At 48.6% G+C, this 22,220-nt stretch overlaps 1 protein-coding gene across 1 annotated transcript in view; it reads right to left on the bottom strand.

The window, feature by feature from the left end:
* LOC308467631 (uncharacterized protein) overlaps nt 1-22,220 on the bottom strand; it is a gene marked incomplete at both ends in the record, with an annotated part of 178,229 nt that overhangs the window by 52,952 nt on the left and 103,057 nt on the right. The window contains 3 exons of the mRNA XM_080989367.1: nt 13,977-14,227; nt 15,342-15,469; nt 19,150-19,271. Of these exons, the coding sequence (XP_080845493.1) occupies nt 13,977-14,227; nt 15,342-15,469; nt 19,150-19,271 (501 nt within the window). The remainder of the gene's footprint in view (nt 1-13,976; nt 14,228-15,341; nt 15,470-19,149; nt 19,272-22,220) is intronic.

The following is a 22,220-nucleotide window of genomic DNA, read 5'->3' as shown; positions in this document are numbered from 1 at the left end:
TGGTCGGGTGGCTGGATTTAAATTAAATAAACAGAAAACTAAGGTTTTGGGGAAAAATTTGACTGATACAGAGTCAGAACGGTTTCAGAATGAGACGGAACTTAATGTGGTTAAAAAAGTAAAATACCTAGGGGTAAACATAACAGCAAAAAATCTAAGTCTATTTAAGGACAACTATGAAAAATGCTGGACAGAAATTAAGAGAGACTTAGATAGTTGGTCAAAATTGAAACTTTCTTTGTTAGGCCGAATTGCTGCTATTAAGATGAATGTATTGCCAAGGATGTTGTTTTTATTTCAAACACTTCAGGTTCTGGACAAAACGGAGTGCTTTCAGAAGTGGCAGAGAGACATTTCTAAGTTTGTCTGGCAGGGCAAAAAGCCCAGAATTAAGTTTAAGATATTAACTGATGCAAAACAAAGAGGGGGCTTTGCCCTGCCAGACTTAAAGTTGTATTATGAAGCCGCAGCGTTCTGCTGGCTAAAAGACTGGCTACTTCTTGAAGACACTGATGTGTTAGATCTGGAAGGGTTTAACAATGCTTTTGGATGGCATGCATATTTATGGTATGACAAGGTTAAAGCAAATAAGGCCTTTAAGAACCATATTGTCAGAAAATCACTGTTTAATGTCTGGACAAAATATAAAGACTTGCTGGAAAATAAAACACCAAGGTGGCTTTCACCTCTGGAAGCTAAGGCCCGAAAAAGACCCAATATGGAGGCTAAATGGCCAAAATATTGGGAAATACTAGAAAAGGATGGAGACAATTGGAAATTGCAGAGTTTGGAGAAAATGAAAGACAAAGTGCGAGATTGGTTACATTACGCTCAGATTAAAGAAGTTTTTAAAAATGATAAGAAACTAGGGTTCCAGGTGGAGAAATCGAAACTAGAAACAGAATTGTTAGAACCAAAGATTAAGGTACTCTCAAGGATGTATAACTTGCTGTTGAAATGGAATACACAAGATGAAACGGTTAAATCGGCTATGATAAGGTGGGCACAGGACATTGGGTATAATATCATGTTTGAGGACTGGGAGAGGTTGTGGAGTAATGGATTGAAATTTACTGCATGTAACGCTCTGAAAGAAAATGTAATGAAAATGATTTATAGATGGTATATGACCCCAGTCAAACTTGCAAAAATTTACCACCTGTCTGATAATAAGTGTTGGAAATGTAAAGAGTGTGAGGGAACGTTCTTCCACCTCTGGTGGACTTGCCCTAAAGTGAAGGCGTTCTGGGAAATGATTTATAATGAATTGAAAAAGGTATTTAAATATACCTTCACTAAGAAACCAGAGGCTTTCCTTTTGGGTATTGTCGGCCAAGGGGTGGCAAAGAAGGACCAGACATTTTTTATGTATGCAACAACAGCAGCAAGGATACTTCTCGCAAAACACTGGAAAACTCAAGATCTACCCACACTGGAAGAATGGCAGATGCAACTGATAGACTACATGGAACTGGCTGAAATGACCGGCAGAATTCGTGACCTGGGAGAAGAGAGGATTGAGGAGGACTGGAAGAAATTTAAGAATTATTTACAAAAGCATTGTAATTTGAGTGAATGCTAAATAAGATGCTAGATTAAAATAACTGAGCACCACTAAATTTAGAAGTTTTTAAGAAAATAAGTAAGACTGTGAAAATTTAACTCCTTTCGAGAATTATAAGATTATGAAATATAGAAGGGATATAAGAATTTAAATAAGATGATAAATTGCTGACAAAATGCTACAACGATGAAAGTGGGAGCGGGAGATGTGAGGAAGTCCAAAGAAAATGTGAAACTATGTTAAGACAAATGTTATATTGTTTATTATGTTTACTTTTATTGTAAAACCCAATAAATTGCTTTAAAAAACAAAAAACAAAAATGGGGGTCGTCCAATACATGGATAGTGGCATGGGGGAGGGGGGAAGCGGCGCACCCACCCATCAGTTGACAGGAGCGTAACTTCCCCCAATGCTGCTGCACGGGACACACTCCCTAGATAGGGAGTTTCCTGCCCGTAGCTGCATGGGGGGAGAAGCTCAACAACTTTGGGCCATCTCCCCTCATTTTCTTAAAACTGAGTCCCCAAAATAGAGGGGGGGTCTAATACAAGGGGGTGTCTTATAGACAGAAATGTATGGTGCCTGGAGGCTCCCAACTGAAGAGGCAAAGGTTTGTATGAGGAAAAAGCCCGTGAAAGTGTAAGTCGGAACTCTTCATAAACTGGCAGAAGGAAGAGGAAAGTCTCTCTTCATCTATAGCAGTCTACATGCATCTTTGCCTTTTAGGCAAGGGTCAGCAAACTTTTTCAGCAGGGGGCCAGTCCACTGTCCCTCAGACCTTGTGGGGGGCTGAACGAATTCCTATGCCCCACAAATAACCCAGAGATGCATTTTCAATAAAAGGACACATTCTACTCATGTCAAAACACGCTGATTCCCGGACCGTCCATGGGCCGGATTGAGAAGGCGATTGGGCCACATCCGGCCCCCGGACCTTAGTTTGCTTCCCCATGCTTTTAGGAGCTTGTCTCCATGACTTCAGAACAACTATAACTATAGGGAACATAGACTGTTACATTGGACCGACTGTGAAGGTCCATTTTCTGCAGGGAATGGAAGTGAGAGGGACAACTCATTCCAGAACCCCACACCCCCCGCAGCAAAATCTTTATTTTATTTCCTATCTATGTCCTCCCTGCCATCCCAACTCTTTCTGGTGTCCGAGAACCAATTTAGTTCCCAACCCCTAGTTTAACTTTCACCATTCTTTATGAATTTAAGACGGCAAAGCAACTGAGAGACTTGTAGAACTCTTAGTTGCTCCTGGGCTCAAAAGTTTCTTGCTCTCAAGTCTGAATAATGCAGAACCCGCGCAGATCAACCCACCGACCCTTATCCTATAGAACATGTAACACAATACAGAGTATTTTCCCGTCTATAAGACGCCCCCATGTATAAGATGCCCCCTATTTTGGGGTATTCCAAATTAAGAAAACACCCCTCAGCACTACCCGTATATAAGACGAGCCCTCAATTTTAAACCTATTTTTTTGGTAAAAAACCCTTCTCTTATACACGGAAAAATACGGTTGGACTATTATCATGGACAGGGCTACTGTTCTAAATTCTCAAGATACTGTTTGGAAGGACCGCCAGTGTTTTAATATGCATGGCACTTGCTGAGACATGGCTAAAATAAAAGAAGACTGCTCTGTGCATTTGAAGAGACACTTTTTACTGCCAAAGGTTGCACACGTACACCACTGGAGACAACTTCCAGCATTGCTTTTTGATTCAAAGTGGTATGGCAATAGAAGTATCAAATTGAGTAAAGTAGACATATTAATCTGGTGGTTCCAAGCATTCCCCCAAGTCACGCGATCGCAGCCTAGTACCTAGGGATTATGAATGCACAAGGCCGCCATGGTCTCTTCCCTGGCTGTTCACAGCTATGGGTGCATAAGGGGGAAGAGCTGTTCCCTGACAAGAAATGTGCTTTTGTGCCTCCCAGTCAAGGTCTGACATGGGTCCAAGCACACAAGGCCTGATCTAGAAAGGTTGGGCGATCTCGGTCTCTTCAGCCATAATATTCGGGGCCGTTCTGAGGAGCGTGGCTAGGATGAGGCAGTGTGCTAAAGTAGTGCGAGAGATCGGTTAGGTGGGTGTTCAGCACCTGGAGCTCCTGGCTGATGTTGTCAACGCTGCACCACATGATTTGGAAGGTGTCCGTTGCCATAGTCACCGGCTGGTTATTTGGCAACCTCCTACTGATAGTGGAATGGGAGGTATAAATGTAGCCCGGGTCGATCCTCTGAGGGGATGGGAAATTAAAGAACTAGAGAGGGCTGACAGCCGCCCCATCTCCCTGCCATGAAGTCTCCAGAGCAAAGTTGCGCAGGAAACCACCCTTAGCTCCCTGGTCTTCCCCAAGGTCCTGAGGCGGAGGGAGCATGCTTGGGGAACAGGCGCCATCCATTAAATTGGTGTCGAAAGGGGTAGTAGAAGAGTCGCCCAAGGAGTGAGAGGGAGCACGGATCTGGGACATCGGATCGTATCTGAAAAGGATCTTCCTTGCAACAGAGGAGGCGGGCTGGAAATCCTGAGGGCAGAAAGGTGAGGTGGCAGGAGACTGTGGGAATGTTCAGGGATGCAGGAGAGGATATTTTGTCTGATTATATCCTTATCCAACTTGTGTTAACAAGTTCCCCAATTTCAGCAGAGTAAAACATTCCCCTTTATTTTAAGTTTGCAACGGCAGCGTTTGCTCAGGCTCGCGAAAGCCTCTATAATAACTATTCTGGTAATTTCCCCTTATTCCCTCATAAAATAGAAGAGACGACACAGTCTTTTACAAAAGTATAAAAAGAGTTTACTCACATTCTGTTCACAATCAGATCCCAGAAGGCAGACTTAAGCTTAATGAAGTACCATACACTTGGAATCTATCTTGGCTGGGAGCCAAGAGTGCATCTTTCACTCAGGAGATGTTGCTTCTTCGATGCATGTGGTGAAAGAGAGAGAGATGGCTGCCCTGCCCTGTGCTTTTGTCAGTACCTGCACAGGTGACGCCACACCCACCTCTAGTCACATGTAGAGGAAGTCTGTCCCAGCCTAGAGGGAAACAGGAAGTTTACCTGCTGGCTGGACAAACATCCCTCCCCATGTCTAAACATGTTCACTCTAGGAATGTTGTACTTGACTGCTCTTGTGTTTCACATCCCACAGAGACGAGGGGCCAAAGATGGAGGGTGGCAACTCAGGTAGGAAGGTGTAGGAGGCCGGCGGCTCTGCAAGGAAAACATGCGTGTCTGAAGCCAGGGGTGTATTTGCTCAAAACGTGATGAAGGGACAGGCTACCCAAGCCTGAACACAGAATTACCTAAAACAGGCCCCAGGCCCAATAAGCCCCCAAATTCTTTAGAAATTCTTTCCTCAAGAGTCTATTAGCTGAAGTGCATTAACCGGATAACAGGAACCAGGCTGTACAAACATAGCCGTCTCCCTTATCAATCCATGGAGGCTTAATGATGTATGGCCTTGTCAATTCCGGGTGAAAGGGGAATGGAAGATCCAGGCCTTATCTTATAGGCTGTAAACATCCTGACCACAAGCCTTGCCTGACAGGCCTGTCAATCAGCCTGCACCCCCGGAGATGGCGCCAGGGGCACCCCACAGTAACCTTCTCCTTGACCCAAGATTAGCACACAGGAACTGTTCCTGTTCCTGCTCAAGGATCTGTTCCTGCTCAAGGATGCTCAAGGATGTCAACTTACGAGTATGAGCTCATGAGGTTTGGATTCCTGGGAAGGGGGAGGGAGGTGTCTGGAGGTGATATATACTGAATGAAATTCCTGTTTCTTTTGTGCTTGCTCTGGCTGACCACGCAGTGGCTTTTCTGCTATTCCGGAAAGCAGAGAATAAAAACCTCATTCTCTTTACCAACCCCGGTGTCGTTTTGGCTCTTTCCTCCCTCCCCCTGGGAGCAACGCAGACCCCGATCGAAACGGAAAAGGCTACAGTGAAATATTGTCAAACGGAGCAAGCGGACACGTAACATTTAGCGTGCTCTATGTAATAGCGAGTAGGAGGGGAAGACGAACCATTGAGACTTGCACTAGACTAAGAGGGACATCCAACTCTCAGTAGACTGCGATCTACTCACAGTGTATGAAAACTGGCAGGGATCGATCGGTTGTCGTTGGGTGGGCCAAAGTTGTGGAGGTTTTTTTCCAGAAGCAAATGAATAAATGGAACGGAATATATGAATGAATGTGTAATGAGTATGAGTTACTCGTGCGTAAACTGGTGCCTCTCTAGGCTAATTTGCCTTGTTAAACCTTTCTGACTGCACAGCCCTTTCTCATGGTGACTGCCTCAGTCGCTGGCAGAATCCGTCAGTGGGCGTTTCTTGAACCTCTTCCAACATAAAAGTTGTTTGACACCCAGTCTCCTCCTACTCTCTCTGCGCGGAAGTCTTCTGCGCAGGGAGGGCGTGGGTAGCGGAGGACCTGTGCCCTCCTCACTGAGGTCCAGTGAAGAGTCCTGGAGCCCTCTCTCCGATTCCCCCATCTGCCCCCCTTTATCCCTGGTGTTGCGCTTAAATGCTTCCCCCTCTACTGAGCTGCTTCTCCCCCTGCTGCTGGGTCCTTCGCCAGCATCATCTAGGAGCCTCCCCTTCGCCTCTCGCTCCGATGTCAGTTCCCTGACATCCACCACCCCCCCAGAACCCCCTCCACCCCTGGACCGACCTGTGGGATCAATTTCGTCCTCTTCGTCGGCCGACGAGGCGGGGAAACCCCGGAAGGAACTGTCACCATCTTCTGTGGATTCAAAACCCGCTTCCCACCCGCTCTTACACCTGCCAACGGGGTGGTCCTCCCAGTCTGATTCTTCTTCCTCCGAAAACTCTCCTCCCTCCTCCTCGGAGTCAGAAAATCCCTCAAAAACCTCTTCATCATCTGTGGTCCCAAATTGCTCCTCCCAGAATCTCTCCAGGGGTTTGGGTTTGTCCGGGAACCGGCGGTGAAATACCTCCACCAGATACCTGTCCTCGAAGGCTTCCGTGGGAACCCACGTGTTTTCGGACCCGGGTTCCCCCTCCCAAGCTACCAAATACTCCACCTGGCGCCCTCGCCACCTTGAGTCCAGTATTTCCGTGGCCCTGTGATGGTGTTCCCTTTCTTCTACCTGCAGGTGTGTGGTGACTTCTCCCTCTTGCCCCTGGAATTCCCGCCCCTCCCTATGCGGTGAGAGCAGGGACCTGTGGAAAACCGGGTGTATTTTCATGCTATCAGGCAACTTGAGCTTAAATGCCACGGGATTAACTTGCTGTGTTACCTCAAAAGGTCCCAGCCGTCTGGGCTGCAACTTCTTGCACCCCCCTTTGAAAGGTAGCCCTTGGGTGGACAACCACACCCGGTCCCCCACCCGTATGGTCTCCCCTTCCCTGCAGTGCTTGTCTGCCTGCCTCTTGTAAGTTTCCTTGGCCCGCTCCAAGTTCATCTTAAGTTGCTGGTGCAGGGCCTCCATTTCTTCCACAAACTGCTCTGCCGCGGGTACGCTCCAGGTTTCCTCCCCACTCCCCGGGAAGGCCCTGGGATGACACCCATGGTTGGCCATGAATGGACTCATTCCCGTGGACACGTGTTCTGCGTTGTTGTACGCGAATTCAGCCAGCGCCAGTTTTTCTACCCAATCGTTCTGCCTCTCGCTGACGTAGCAGCGTAGGTATTGCTGGAGTATACTGTTCGCTCTTTCTGCTTGCCCGTTGGTCTCTGGGTGTCTCGCCGTCGAGAAACCCACCTCCACCTGCAGCAAGCTCATGAGCTTCCTCCAGAACCGGGAAGTAAATTGTTTTCCGCGGTCGGAGATAACCCTCAAGGGGGTGCCATGCAGCCGGAATATGTGCTCCACAAACAACCGGGCTGTTTCCTCTGCCGTTACAGCATGTGAGCAAGCTATAAAATGGCACATTTTTGTCAGTAGGTCAACCACTACCATGACCGCTGTCTTTCCCCAGGACTTGGGCAAATCTGTCATAAAATCAATGGACACCACCTCCCAGGGTTTTCCCGGCGTGGGTAAGGGTTCCAGTAATCCTGCGGGGGCAGCCCGCTCCCCCTTTGCCCTTTGGCAGCGGTCGCACCCCCGTACATATTCCCGTACATCCTCCCTCACCCTGGGCCACCAGAACTGCCTGGTCACGAGCATCATGGTTTTGTGCTGTCCAAAGTGCCCTGCTGTGGGGTTGTCGTGGAGTTGTTTGAGTACCTTTCCCCTCAGGGTCTCCCCCGGTACGTACAGCGCTCCCCTATAGTACAGTACCCCTTCCTTCTCCTCAAACCCTTCTTGGGTCCCTCTTCCGTCTCGGAGTTCCCGGATTTTAGTTTGCGCGAACACATCGTTTCTGGTCAGCCCGGCTAGTTCTCGTTTCCCCACCAAAGTTCCCCCACACACCCATCGGTCCTCGGGGATCACGTGCCGTTTCTCCGGCGGCCCCTCTCCCTCCAGGTACTCCGGTTTACGCGAGAGAGCGTCTGCTCTGACGTTTTCCTCTCCGGGCACGTATCGGATTTCAAAGAAAAACTTGGAGAACTCCTGTGCCCATCGAATCTGTCTCTGGTTGAGTACTTATGCGGTCCTCCAGTACTCCAAGTTCTTGTGATCTGTGCAAACCTGGATCTGTTGTTGCGCCCCTATCAGTAGATGACGCCAACGACGAAAGGCCGCGTAGATCGCCAGCAGTTCGTGGTCATATACGGTATAGTTTTGCTCCGACTTGCTCAGTTTTCTCGAGAAAAAGGCACACGGTTTCCATTCCTGCTTGCCCCTCCCTGGCTGCAAAAGGACCGCCCCTACGGCTCTGTCGGACGCGTCAGTCTCTAGCCTCAGGGGTTTCTCCAGATCTACGTGCAGGAGTTGCTCTTCCGATGCGAACGCCTTCTTCAGTTTTTCAAAGGATTGCTGGGCCTCTTCTGTCCACACAAACTTCTTTTTGCTACTGAGACAATCCGTGATGGGCGCTGTCAAGTGGGCGAAGTTCTTGATGAACTTCCTGTAGAAGTTGCTGAACCCTAGGAATCTCTGCACGTCCTTCCGTGTTTTGGGAGCCTTCCACTCCAGCACTGCCTGCACCTTGCTTGGGTCCATCGCTAAGCCTTTGTCAGACAACTTGTACCCCAGAAACTCGACTTCTCTGGCGTGAAACTGACATTTTTCCAGCTTGACCCACAACTGGTGCTTCTGCAGCCGTTGTAACACTTCCCTGACGTCTCTAACATGTTGCTCCTCGTTGTCCGAATAAATTAAGACGTCGTCCAAGAAGGCTACACAGTTCTTGTACAGCAGAGACCCCAACCCGTGGTGCATGAAAGCTTGAAAACAGGCGGAGCCCGACTGTAATCCAAAAGGCATAACTAAGTACTCAAAGGCACCTAGGGGTGTGAACATTGTGGTCTTCCATTCGTCCCCTTCCCTCATCCTGATCAAATTGTATGCACCCCTGAGGTCCAGCTTGGTAAAAATTTTCCCTTTCCTCACTCGCGTTAAAATGTCGTCAATCCTGGGCATAGGGAAGGTCACGGGTTCTGACACCAAATTGACGGCCCTATAGTCCACAACGAGCCTGGGTTTATTTGTGTCCTTTTTGTCCACAAAGAACACCGGACTGCCCTCCACCGCCTTTGATTCTCTTATGAAGCCTCTTTTCAGGTTCTTGTCAATAAATTCTTGCAACTCATTCATCTCCCTGTCCGACATGGCATACAGCTTACCCACTGGCAGCTGAGCCCCCGGGAGCAAGTTGATCTGGCAGTCAAAGGGCCTATGGGGTGGCAGTCTATCTGCCTCCTTCTCGCTGAAGACCTCCCGCAGATCTGCATATTGCGGCGGCACCTCTCCCTTCCGCTCCACAGCCATCCCAGCCACCCTGGCCACGCTCATCCTTGGGGTTCCTCCTCCTAGACAGTGTTCCAGGCAGTAAGCTGACCCAAAGGTGACTGTCCTCTGATGCCACGCCACCATTGGATCATGTTGTGCTAGCCAGCTCATCCCTAATATTATGGGGGCCCTGCTAGTGAGGTGACGTGAAAGGCAATGGTCTCCGAGTGCCTGGACACCCTCATTCTCATTGGTGGGGTCTGGTGTGTCACTTCCCCTCCTAGAAGCTCCCTGCCATCAATGGTGGTCACTTGCAAGGGAAAATCCAAAGGCAGTAAGTGGAGCTGGTGCTCTAATGCAAAGCCTTTGCTGAAGAAATTACATGAGCTGCCTGAGTCCAGCATCCCTTTCACCTTGACTGGGTGCCCGTTCGGGAGTTCTAGCACCACTTCGATGGCTATTGCCGCCTTGGGGGGGTCTGGTTGGGGCACTTTTACTGGTGGCTGGCCTGGCTGCTGTGCCCCTTGATTGGCAGCCAAGCGTTCCCGTTTCCCTGTTCCTGTTCCTTTACAACCTCCTCCTCACCCCCTGCGGCTCCCACCATTCCTTGCCAGGCCTTTCTTTGAGGGCAGGCTCTGGCAAAATGTCCTGGCCGCTGGCAAAGGAAACACTTCTTGGTGGTTTTCCAATCCTTTCCCTCCTTTTTTGCGCCCTTCGCTGGCGCTTGAAACTTCCCGCGCGCGTGCCCCATCTATTTCCATTGGCTCTGCTGGCGGGGAAGGCTGCCTTGGTATTTCAGGAATGCGGTAGTCATGGCAACGTTGCTCTCTCCCTTCCCGCCTCTCCTGGGCCCGCGCTTCCTGCCGCATGCCAATCGCAAGCACAGCCTTGGTCAGCTGATCCATCCCCTGTGGGCGGGGCGCGCGGGAAAGCTCATCCTTAACCGTTGGGGACAACCCCTCCTCGAATAACATTTGTATGGGTTCAGAATCCAGTTGCCACCCGAGGCGGTGAACTATCATGGCAAAGCGCGACCAGTAGTCCCTAACTGACTGGCTCCCCTGTTTACAGTTCATCAGTTCCCGCTTAGTCACACTTTGTTGTACATCACTGGAAAACATTGCGTCCATTGCCTGGAAGAATTTCCTCAGGTCCTGCATGGCGGCATTCTGTGTCGCCATAAGGGGCCTGACCCATTCCCTGGCCCCATCTTGCAGGTGACCCACAATATATGCCACCCTCGCCGCATCGTCTTCAAAATCGTCATGCTGCAGTTCCAATGCGTACTCTATTTCCGTTCGGAACGCACTATAGTCCTGCGACTTCCCCCCAAATTTATGCACCAGTCCCGGTACCTTCCTTGCTATGGGGGTGGGCCTGACCTGTGCATCTTGAGACCGCCTTTCGTCCAGCTGCGCCGTCAGAATGGCCACATGCTGCTCCAACTCTCGGTTCCTCTCCACCAGAGTTTGCCCTCCAGCTGCCCCCTCCTGGGCGCTCGCTTCTCCTGGTTTGCTCATGATGCTGCCTGCCTGCTGCTGTGCACGAGCAACTTTCAGGGACTGACGGATTGCTGTAATGAGTATGAGTTACTCGTGCGTAAACTGGTGCCTCTCTAGGCTAATTTGCCTTGTTAAACCTTTCTGACTGCACAGCCCTTTCTCATGGTGACTGCCTCAGTCGCTGGCAGAATCCGTCAGTGGGCGTTTCTTGAACCTCTTCCAACATAAAAGTTGTTTGACACCCAGTCTCCTCCTCCTCTCACTGCGCGGGAGTCTTCTGCGCAGGGAGGGCGTGGGTAGCGGAGGACCTGTGCCCTCCTCACTGAGGTCCAGTGAAGAGTCCTGGAGCCCTCTCTCCGATTCCCCCATCTGCCCCCCTTTATCCCTGGTGTTGCGCTTAAATGCTTCCCCCTCTACTGAGCTGTTTCTCCCCCTGCTGCTGGGTCCTTCGCCAGCATCATCTAGGAGCCTCCCCTTTGCCTCTCGCTCCGATGTCAGTTCCCTGACAGAATGAAACATGAATGAATGAAACAGAATATATGAATAAATGAAATGGAATATATGAATGAATGGAACTGAAAGAGCATTGTGATATGCACAGAACATAATCAAAAGCTGATTATATAAAACACAGTAGAGGGTCCTGAATCCCCAGTCCGACAGTGGAACTTAATCGGATGGCCCACTTTTTTGCAAGGAAGCAGAAGTCGCTGAGCTTTCTTGGGAAAGGCAAAATTGTTGAGCTTTTTAGGAAGGCAAGGTTGTTCAGCTTTTCTTAGGAAGCCAGAGGCCAGAGCGATTGAGCTTTTTTTTAGGAAGCAGTAGTGGAGCTGTAGCCTTATTGGAGTTCACCGATTGGGTCTGCGTTGCTCCGGGACAGGAGGAAGGAAGTCAAATGACACCAAGGTTGGTTCAAAGAGTTTATTCTGCTCTCCGGATAGCAGAAGGCACTTGCGTGGTGAGTCCACAGCAAGTCCAAAGAAATCAGAGATTACATGCAGTATATATATCCTCCAGGCACCCTCTCCCTCCTTCCCCAGGAATCCAACGACGTCAGCCTATGTACGTAGGTTGACATCACATATGTTCTTGCTCTGGTATTCTTAACCATAAAAGGGTATTCTTTCCTGTACTTCTGACCATAAAAGGATCTTCTTCTTCCTACTCTTATCTTGGAGGAAGAGGTCGTCATCTCCGAGAACACGCTCTGGCGTTCTTCCCGGACTTAGGTCTGTGTGTCTTTTGTGGTCAGGACATAAGATAAGGCACAGACGTGTCTTCTCTTGTCTACTGGTACAGTCAGGGTCATCCCTTGCCGTGACTGATAAAGGAGAAAGTTTGTTTATACAGCTGTGTCCTTGTTATGCATTTTAGAGTGCTCTCTTGGAGAAACAAGAAAAGGGGGGGGTTGAGTCAGTTTTAAACTGACTGCACAGAAACCCATTCCTTCAGAGCTTTTAAAAAAAACAATGGGGGGGGGGGAGGAGACCAGAGATTGGCCAGGAACACCCCGTGATCTACCTGTTGGATGTGCCTGATGTAACATTGAGCGTGCGCTACATAATAGCTATGGGGCGGGGAGAGACGAACGATGAAGACTTGCGCAAGAGGGATTAGTCGTACGACAATCAGCCTAAAGCATTAACCTGGAGGGAAGCCCTCCAGGAGAATCATGCTTCCAAATCATGTGCATTTGACATCAAATGTAGCAGCCAAGCAACCCACTCACCTGTGGCTGTTGGTAGAGAGAGATGCCTCCACCAAGTGCCTGGGTCAAACTCCTTTTTCTGCTAAGGTAGCCCCTAAGTCCTTCTCCAGGGAGACAAATGCGCAAGACATCTCCGAAATGTCTCTTTTTTGAGAGGTGGCAGAGGGTGTGTCCATCCTGCTCAGAGGGGTAGAGGATGTGCTCCTTATGCACAGGGGCAAGGAGGGGAGACAATTGAGGCATTCATTCCACATTGTTTTAAGTTTCCCTCGGGGGGACCAAAAGTGACTCTTTGTCCCCTAAGCAACTGTGCACACAATGAAACCAACTTTTCAGGGGAACTTCCACCGCTCTCTTCCTCAGTCAGTGGTCACAACACCTGAGAAATCCATTTTTTCCCCTTGGTATTAGTAGAACCACAAGCTTCAGAAGTGCCAACTTAGCACAGTTCCAAAGGCATCAGACATGGGAAATAAAGACTTAACTAATATACCCTGTATATTTGCTAATTGATTTTCAAATTGAGCCTTGTGGGCCGGATTTAGAAGGTGATTGGGCTGGATCTGGCCCCGGGGCCTTAGTTTGCCTACCCATGATCTAAAGCCCTGAGACTGTTGGCTGCTGGCAAGAAGATATGCAGAGGCAAGTCAGTAAGAAGTCAAACCATCTTTGTGTTTAATTACTCATTCTGATGAAACAAAAGCCAATTATACACCACCTGCTACGCTTCCTATAGAGACGGGGGTGGCGCTGTGGTCTAACCCCTGAGCCTCTTGGGCTTGCCGATCGGAAGGTTGGTGGTTCGAATCCCGGCGACGGGCTGAGCTCCCTTCGCTCTGCCCCAGCTCCTGCCAACCTAGCAGTTCGAAAGCGTGCCAGTGTGAGTAGATAAATAGGCACCACTGAGGCGGGAAGGTAAACGGCATTCCGTGCACTCTGGTTTCTGTCGTGCTCCAGAAACCTGCTGGGTTTAGTCCTGCTGGCCGCCGTTTAGTCCTGCTGGCCGCACGACCCGGAAAGCTGTCTGCGGACAGACACCGGCTCCCTCGGCCTGAAAGTGAGAGGAACGCCGCAATCCCATAGCCGCCTTGGACTGGACTTATGTGAAAACTATTAAGAAACTACGCTGATTTTGTTCACCAACTAGAATTGCTGAGAAAATAAATATCAACAGATGCAAAAATCAACGGTGTTATACACGTTTGACCACATTTAGTCATGGGGCATTCCTGAAAGCTCATCTGTAACAGCAGATAAATGTACCATTGTCCAAAGGCTCTGGCAACCATTCTTCCAGTGAGGAAAACCTTTGAGCGAGACCCGGGAAGGGAAGAAGGGTGGATCAACAGGCGAGCAGATCAACTTTTGCGCAGGTTCTCTTACCTTCTTTGCTCTTGGGAGCAGCTGTAGCCAGTTTTCTCTCCAAGGAGGGGTGCAGAACGGCCGCCGAGCAAGGATCCTGACCCTCGGGATCCTCCACCCTCTCCTTTGGTAGACACGCTAGGTCACTTTGCTTTTTGGCAACGTTAATGATGTTCGGGGTGATGGACGGACGCTGGATTGGCGCTGGCTTGGAGACCAAAACAGGAGATGGTGGCCACTGTCTTTTGGGTGAACTTGGATGAGACTTTTGTCTGATGAGAAAAAGGGATCAATCAGAGAACTGGACTGCACAGAAACATGTACAGCCACCGTATTTTCCTGTGTATAAGACGACCCCTATTTTTGGAGCCCAAAATGAAGAAATAAATAATGGCAACATTCCATGTACAAGACAACCCCCAATTTTAAACTTAAGAAATTTTGGGGGAAATATAGTCTTATACAGTGGTACCTCTGGATGCGAATGGGATCCGTTCCGGAGCCCCGTTCGCATCCTGAAGTGAACGCAACCCACGTCTGCGCGTCGCAATTTGCCGCTTCCACGCATGACGTCATTTTGAGCGTCTGCACATGCGCAAGCGGCGAAACCCGGAAGTAACATGCTCTGTTACTTCCGGGTTGCCGCGGAGCGCAACCCGAAAACGCTCAACCTGAAGCACATTTAACCGGAGGTATGACTGTACATGGAAAAATACAGTATATTCTGGGGCAGGCAACTCCTTAGCTCCTAAGTCTTGAGAAAATATGGGAAGTTCTGACTCCGGGGTTAAGGCTGCATTTAAATAGGTCAAGGTCTACTACCCCTTACAGCACTTTTTTACAACAGTGAAATACGGGGAAATTTGCTCAGAAATCTTTACTCATGGAAATTATAAGGATCAACAGAGCTTAGAAAATTATTGTATATTTCAATAGCCTTAAGAACTACTGGGCCGTGTCCAGAAAGTGGTGTGGGGGGACCCCTGGGCTCTCACTTGTGGGGTGCCTCTTCCCCCATACTTTTTAACATCTATATGAAGCCGCTGAGAGAGATCATCAGAAGGGTTGGGCTGGGGGTTCATCAATACGCGGATGATACCCAACTCTACCTCTCTTTTAATTCAGAACCAGTGAAGGCGGTGAAGGTCCTGTGTGATTCTGGATTAATTGCAGTTTCTGGGTCACCTTCAAAGGTAGCCCCACATAGATCGCGTTGCAGTAGTCCAAGCAGGAGATTATCAGAGCATGCTCTGGTGAGACAGTCTGCAGGCAGCTCAAACGCAATTGTCCCTTTCTGGACAAAGAGGAGACCAACCAAGGGTGGCAGGGAGGACCAAGCTGGTTTTACTCTAGAGTAAGAGTTTTGAAGAGGAGCTGAATAGAAACCTGATTGCCGTTGGAGACGGAGTGCGTTTAACCACACTGGCAGGAGAGGGAGACCGCCTGGGACCGGGCAAAGATGGCGACGGAGCACGTCTCCCAGTAGATGAGGGCTGCTTTGTGGGCTCTGATTTCTGCAGGAAGAACAGACACATACTGGTAAGCTGCCGCTTTCTAAAAGGCATGCAGGACATAAGGAAATGAGAAAAGCAACAAGCAATTTGTATTGTAACATTACCCAATAATGATAATGATAATGATAACATACCTAGAAAGCTTATACTTAGTTGGTCTTTAAGGTGCTACTGGAATTATTTTTTAAAAAATTGGGGGGGAAGATTCTTTTAAAGCAGGCTTCCTCAACCTCAGCCCTCCCGATATTTTGGGCCTACAACTCCCATGATCCCTAGCTAGCAGGACCAGTGGTCAGGGATGATGGGAATTGTCGTCTCAAAACATCTGGCGGGCCAAGGTTGAGGAAGCCTGTTTTAAAGACTGTCTTAAGACAAAAATACTTAATTCTTTTAAGGGAGTTCTTTTTGGGTCATCTTTTAATAAAATAAATATAAATAAAACTTTCCTCTTTTTATTAATAATAACAATAATTTATTATGTATACCCCACCCATCTAGCTGGGCTTCCCCAGCCACTCTGGGCCACTTCCAGCAGACTATTAAAATACAATGACAATTCGGACAATTCTGCAACTGAATAGAGGACGTGTGAAGCTGCTTTAGGTGTTCCGAGCTCTGGCCAAAGGGCCTACCTGATCTCCCGAGCACAGGCTTCCTCAACCTCGACCCTACAGTTATTTTTGGCCTACAACTACCATGATCCCTAGCTAGCAGGAGCAGTGGTCGGAGATGATGGGAATTGTAGTCTCAAAACATCTGGAGGGCTGAGGTTGAGGAAGCCTGCCCAAACACATGGAACAGAAGGATTTCTAAGTTCAATTCATAGATGATGATAGTATTGGACTTCAAATACGCTACCTGAAAGACACACTGCTCTTAGGAGCCTCCCAAAGTGGCTGGGGAAACCCAGCCAGATGGGTGGGGTATAAATAATACATCATCATCATCATTATTATTATTAAAAAGTATTATTAATATTATTATCATTATTACAGTGGTAGCTCTACTTACGCGCACCTCTGGTTACGTATCCTTCGGGATACGCACGTGGCAAACATGGAAGTATTTTCCTGGGTTTCGCAGTGTGCGCCTGCGCAAAAGTGCTCTACCACACTGTGCACCTGTGCAGAACAGACACCTTCAGTTGCAAAAACTTTGGGATCTGACCAGAGCTCCGGAATGGATCCCTGTCCGCAACCAAAGGTACCACTGTATTATTACAGTGATACCTTGGGTTAAGAACTTAATTCGTTCTGGAGGTCTGTTCTTAACCTGAAACTGTTCTTAACCTGAAGCACCACTTTAGCTAATGGGGCCTCCTGCTGCCGCTGCGCCGCCGCTGCACAATTTCTGTTCTCATCCTGAAGCAAAGTTCTTAACCCGAGGTAATATTTCTGGGTTAGCGGAGTCTGTAACCTGAAGCGTATGTAACCTGAAGCGTATGTAACCTGAAGCGTATGTAACCCGAGGTACCACTGTATTATTATTATTATTATTATTATTATTATTATTATTATTATTATTACTATTATTTAAGGATCTCCCTCCAGCCCTGTAAGAACTTTCTTGTTAAGTATATTAGCTCTTCAGTTTGAACAGATATTAGTAATTGAAAAAGACTGAGTAAACCAACAGAAAAATATAAGATTCAGGTAGGTAGCTGTGTTGGTCTGATGCAGTCGAATAAAATAAATAAAATAAATTAAAAAATGGTCCAGTGGCACCTTAGAGACCAACTCAGTTTGTTCTGGGTATAAGCTTTTGTGTGCAGGCACACTTCTTCAGATACGTAAATTAAAAAATTAAAAAGTGGTCCAGTAGCACCTTAGGGACCAGCGAAATTTGTTCTGGGTCGAAGCTTTCGTGTGCATGCGCCTTTATTCAGATACCCGGAAACAGAAGTCCGTATAAGAACTAGTATGACAAGAGGCCTCCCAGCATTCTCACAGGCCCATATAAGAACAGCATAAACAGTTGGGCCTGATGAGAGTTTACTGTTCCCAACCCTAATCCTGAGAAAGCCATCTAATTATCTTTTAATCTTAATTATCTTTGAATCTTGTTTTCAGGAGGTAATTTCATATTTGGTGTTAGCAGCCCTGAGCCCGGTTTCGGCCAGGGAGGGTGGGATACAAATAAAAGTTTATTATTGTTTATTATTATTATTACCAGACCCTGATATATAGTGGGAGGGTGGGGCGGGGTTTTTCTATGAAGGGTAGTAGAACTCCATGGGTTTGGTCAACCTGTGGGCGACTGTGAACAACTGCAATTTAGTCCTGCAGGAAAAAGCAAGGGAGAGTATGCAGGTGACCAAAAATAGCCGAAATAAATAAATAAAAATGTCCAGTAGCACCTTAGAGACCAACAAAGTTTGTTCTGGGTCTAAGCTTTTGTGTGCAGGTGCTCTTCTTCAGATACACGGAAACAGAAGTCACCAGACCCTTATATATAGTGGGAGGGTGGGGTGGGGTATTTCTCAGCAGGGTAGTAGGAGATGTGTGATTTTATGGTTCTCAAAAGGAAACCTTCCTCTGCTTGTCCATATTGAGAGGATGCCAGCAAGGCTGAACCTTTCGGTAAAAAAGGATTACAGACCTGTACCTCCATGATTGACATCTTCTTAATCCTTGTATTGAATAATAATAACACTTGGCTGTCGTGCGCAGGCAGACTTCTTCATATACACTGAAACAGAAGTCCCCAGACCCTGATATACAGTGGGAGGAGAAGTCACCAGACCTTTATATATAGTGGGAGGGTGGGGTGGGGTTTTTCTCCGAAGGGTAGTAGGACTCAATGGGTATGGTCAACCTGTTGGTGACTGTTAATGACTGCAATTAGTCCGACAGTAAAAAGCAAGGGATAGTATGCAGATGACCAAAAAGAGCTTTAGCATATGTCAGTGATGGCCAAACTCGGCCCTCCAGATGTTTGGGGACTACAAGTCCCATCATCCCTGACCACTGGTCCTTGTCAGCTAGGAATGATGGGAGTTGTAGTCCCAAAACAGCTGGAGGGCCAAGTTTGGCCATCACTGGCATATGCAATGAGACCAGAATCCAATATTTCTATTCAGACCAGGTCTCTCCATCGTTTTCAGTTGAGTAACAAATTGCAATTCAGCCACTTCTCTTTCAAGTCTCTTTCTGAAAATCTTTCGTAAGAAGACAGCTGCTTTCAGTGTATCTGAAGAAGTCTGCCTGCACACGACAGCCAAGTGTTATTATTATTGAATACAAGTATTAAGAAGATGTAATCCTCTCAATATGGACAAGCAGAGGAAGGTTTCTGTTTTGGAAGCATAAAATCACCCATCTCCTACTACCCTTCCGAGAGAAAACCCCACCCCACCCCTCCCTCCCACTATATATAAGGGTCTAGGGACTTCTGTTTCTGTCTATCTGAAGAAGTCTGCCTGCACACGGAAGCTTAGACCCAAAACAAACTGAGTTGGTCTCTAAGGCGCTGCTGGACAATTTATTACAAAAATAGAAATCAAGGTTCAGAAACAGGCCTGTACCATTAATAGTATCTGGAACATCATCCTTAAAACTGCTGTGAGAGAAGTGCTGTTATCGTCCTATCAAAACTATCAAGAGATCCATCAGCTTTGAGGAAGCCATTGGTATTTTTATTAAACCAACAACCTGCCCGGAACCCAAATGCAGCCGACCCACCTGTGCCATTTCTGGCGAGATGTTTCCTGGCAGAGAGGCGGCCGCCTTCAGTCGGTCCGTGCTGCAGCGGCACATGGGAACTTTGGGCATGTGGGCCGGGGAACTGACAGCGCTGCTGGGAGCTGAACAGGCATAGAGGGGAGATTCTGTAAAGTTGGGAATTTGGCAGGGCAAACAGATCACTGAGGGAGAAAGCAGGTGGGGAAAGAAGACAGAGAGAGAAGGAAAGGAGAGACTCTAAACCAGGGGTCAGCAAACTTTTTCAGCAGGGGGCTGGTCCACTGTCCCTCAGACCTTGTGGGGGGCCGGACTAGATTTTGAAGGGGGCGGGGGAAGAACAAATTCCTATACCCCACAAATCACCCAGAGGTGCATTTTAAATAAAAGGGCACATTCTACTCATGTCAAAACACGCTGATTCCTGGACCGTCCAAGGGCTGGATTGAGAAGGAGATGGGTCCGGATCTGGCCCACAGACCTTAGTTTGCCTACTCATGTTTTGTACTGTGCAATTTCCTCGGGAGGCTGGCGTGCGGAAGTGGAAGCACACATCATAATAAAATAAATGTAAGAAAAGTCAACAGTGGATGCATGATGTGCAGGACTTTAAGAAAACAACAGAGCAGCTGTGTTTGAAATGCAATGTAGTGGGGGGATAGGGGTATGAGGGAAGGCATTCCAGCTTCTTATAGAATCAAATAGAATCCGGGCAAAATTGACTGCCGTGTAGGTATGTGATTTGTACCTCCTTGGCAGACAGGCCCAATATGGTTCCCACAAGGGATCTCCACCAGTGTCCCAGAAAGAACACAATTTTTCAAATTTCCAGCAGCAGGTCTAGCTGCAGTACAGTGGTACCTTGGTTCTTAAACGCCAAAAGCCCGGAAGGAAGCGTTCCGGTTTCTGGACGTTTTTCGGAAGCTGGACGTCCGACGCAGCTGTCGGCGATTGTTTCCGGGGCGCCTGCACCAATCAGAAGCCGCGCCTTGGCTTTTGAACATTTCAGAAGTCCAAAGGAATTCCGGAACAGATGAAGTTTGGTGCTTTGATTTTTGCTCTATTTGGCGGTTTGTTTTTTTTAAGGTTTTTTCGGTTCATTTGTTTTTGTGACTGTGCAGAACCCAGTTCAGTTCCTGTTGGATTGATTGTGTGACTGCGGAAATGGATCAAAGCCCCGCATCCAAACAATGACTTTAGCTACTGATAGATGGATGGATTGTGTGACTGTGGATTTTTATTTTTATTTTTTTGTAATTGTAATTTACGCTAAATCCTATTTGGAACCAAAATTGATCTTTAAAGACTCACAACGAAGAGAAGTAGTGATAGAAATAAATGTACAAGGAGAAAGGATTATAGCCATTGGTATATATGCTCCAAATGAGAAGAAGAGTGAGTTTTACCAAACCTTAGAAGGAAGTATGTGGGAGAAAAGATTATATTATTAGGGGACCAGAATGGGGTGGTAGCCCCAGATCTGGACAGAACTAAAAAGACCCCAAAAAGGAAACAAATGAAATTACCAACAACTTTCTTTCAGTTAACAGAAATGTTGAGTATAGATGATGTATGGAGAACTCAAAATCCATTTAAGAAGGAATTCACATACTTCTCATACCCTAAAAACACAGCTGGAAGGAACCGGATGAATCCCAGCCTGCACAGGTGTCCCCGCCTCCAGGGCCGGCCGAGCCGGGTCAGGGGCTTGAATCTGAAGGGCCCCCACCTGTGCTGGATCCTCAGGAGCAGACACCAGATGAATCCACTCTGGCTCCGGAGATGATCGAGGACCCATTGCCTGCAGGTGCGCCTCTCCCAGCCCTGTCAGGGGAAGGTGAGCCTCCCCCTGGGTCCAGTAACCCTCCAGCCTCTCCTGAGCTGCAAAGGCTGAGGGCAGAGAGGCGGAGGGAACTGGGTTCTCTCAGGAGGAGTGATCGCCTTAAGGCCAGGAGAGGCGGGTCACCTGTGGGCCGGGACCGCCCCTGGCCTCAGAGAAGATAAAGGCCAGTCAGCCCGGTCCCAGGTTGCGGGAGCAATGTCGTTGGAAATGCCTCACGGTAAATTCCCCCCCCCCCCCCCCCAGGACCAGCACAGTTTGGGGTGCGTTCGGGAAGAGCCGGTAGCCATGGCTGATCAAACAGCTGCGTTGGTGGCATTGGCCCAGGAGAACCAGGCCTTGACTCACACCGTTCAGCAGCTAAGCAATGTGGTTACGGTGCTTCAGCAGCAGTTGGACGCCTTACCGGCTCCTGGGGCCGACGCCCCAGTTCCTGGCAAGTACCCAGTGGCCCTGCCAGAGAAATTTGATGGGTCTCTGGACAGCTTCCCCATGTTCCTCACCCAGGCCAAGCTGTATATTCAGGGGCGAGCCCGGACCTTTCCTGACGATCGCACCAAGATGCACTTCTTGATCAGTTTGTTAAAGGACCAGGCGGCCAAGTGGGCCTTGCCACTGCTCCAGCAAGACTCTCCTTTTCTAACAGACCATGTGGGGTTCTGTAACCACTTGGAGACTGCGTTTGGCAACCCTCTGACGGGGAACCAAGCCAATCGGGTGATTCGTCGGTTGAGACAGGGCAAGTCCACAGCCGCCGCCTACGCCACAGAATTTTGGCTGTTGGCACAGGACTTGTCTTGGAAAGACTCTGCACTTCGGGACCAGTATGTTGAGGGACTGTCGGATGAGATACTGGACCAGCTGGCCACGATGGATCGCCCCACCACCGTGGACGCCCTCATTCAGCGGAGCCTACAGATAGACAATCGGTTGGAGGACCGTCGCCAGGCCCGGGACCGCCAGCACTCCTGGCTCCTGGCTCCAGTCCTTCCCAGCAGATCCACGGCCACAGCCGAGTTGCCGGACGAGCCAGCACAGCTCGGGGCAGCGCGAACTCGCCTCTCCCCCTCGGAGAAGACACGGCGTCGGGAGAACCTGTGTCTCTACTGCGGTGGGAGTGGACATTACGCCCGATCCTGTCCCGAGAAGATGCAGGCCGCAGGGAAACTGCCAACCCCGGTAGTCGAAGGCCCTGGATACCCGGGGTCCCAAACCATGCAAGAGGGGCCCTCAC

The sequence above is a fragment of the Podarcis pityusensis genome, assembly GCF_964106645.2.
Source record: "Podarcis pityusensis genome assembly, chromosome: W".
In the NCBI taxonomy this organism is placed as follows: Eukaryota; Metazoa; Chordata; class Lepidosauria; order Squamata; family Lacertidae; genus Podarcis; species Podarcis pityusensis.
The sequence above is the reverse complement of the archived record's forward strand: the minus strand, read 5'-3'. Positions and strand labels throughout refer to the sequence as shown.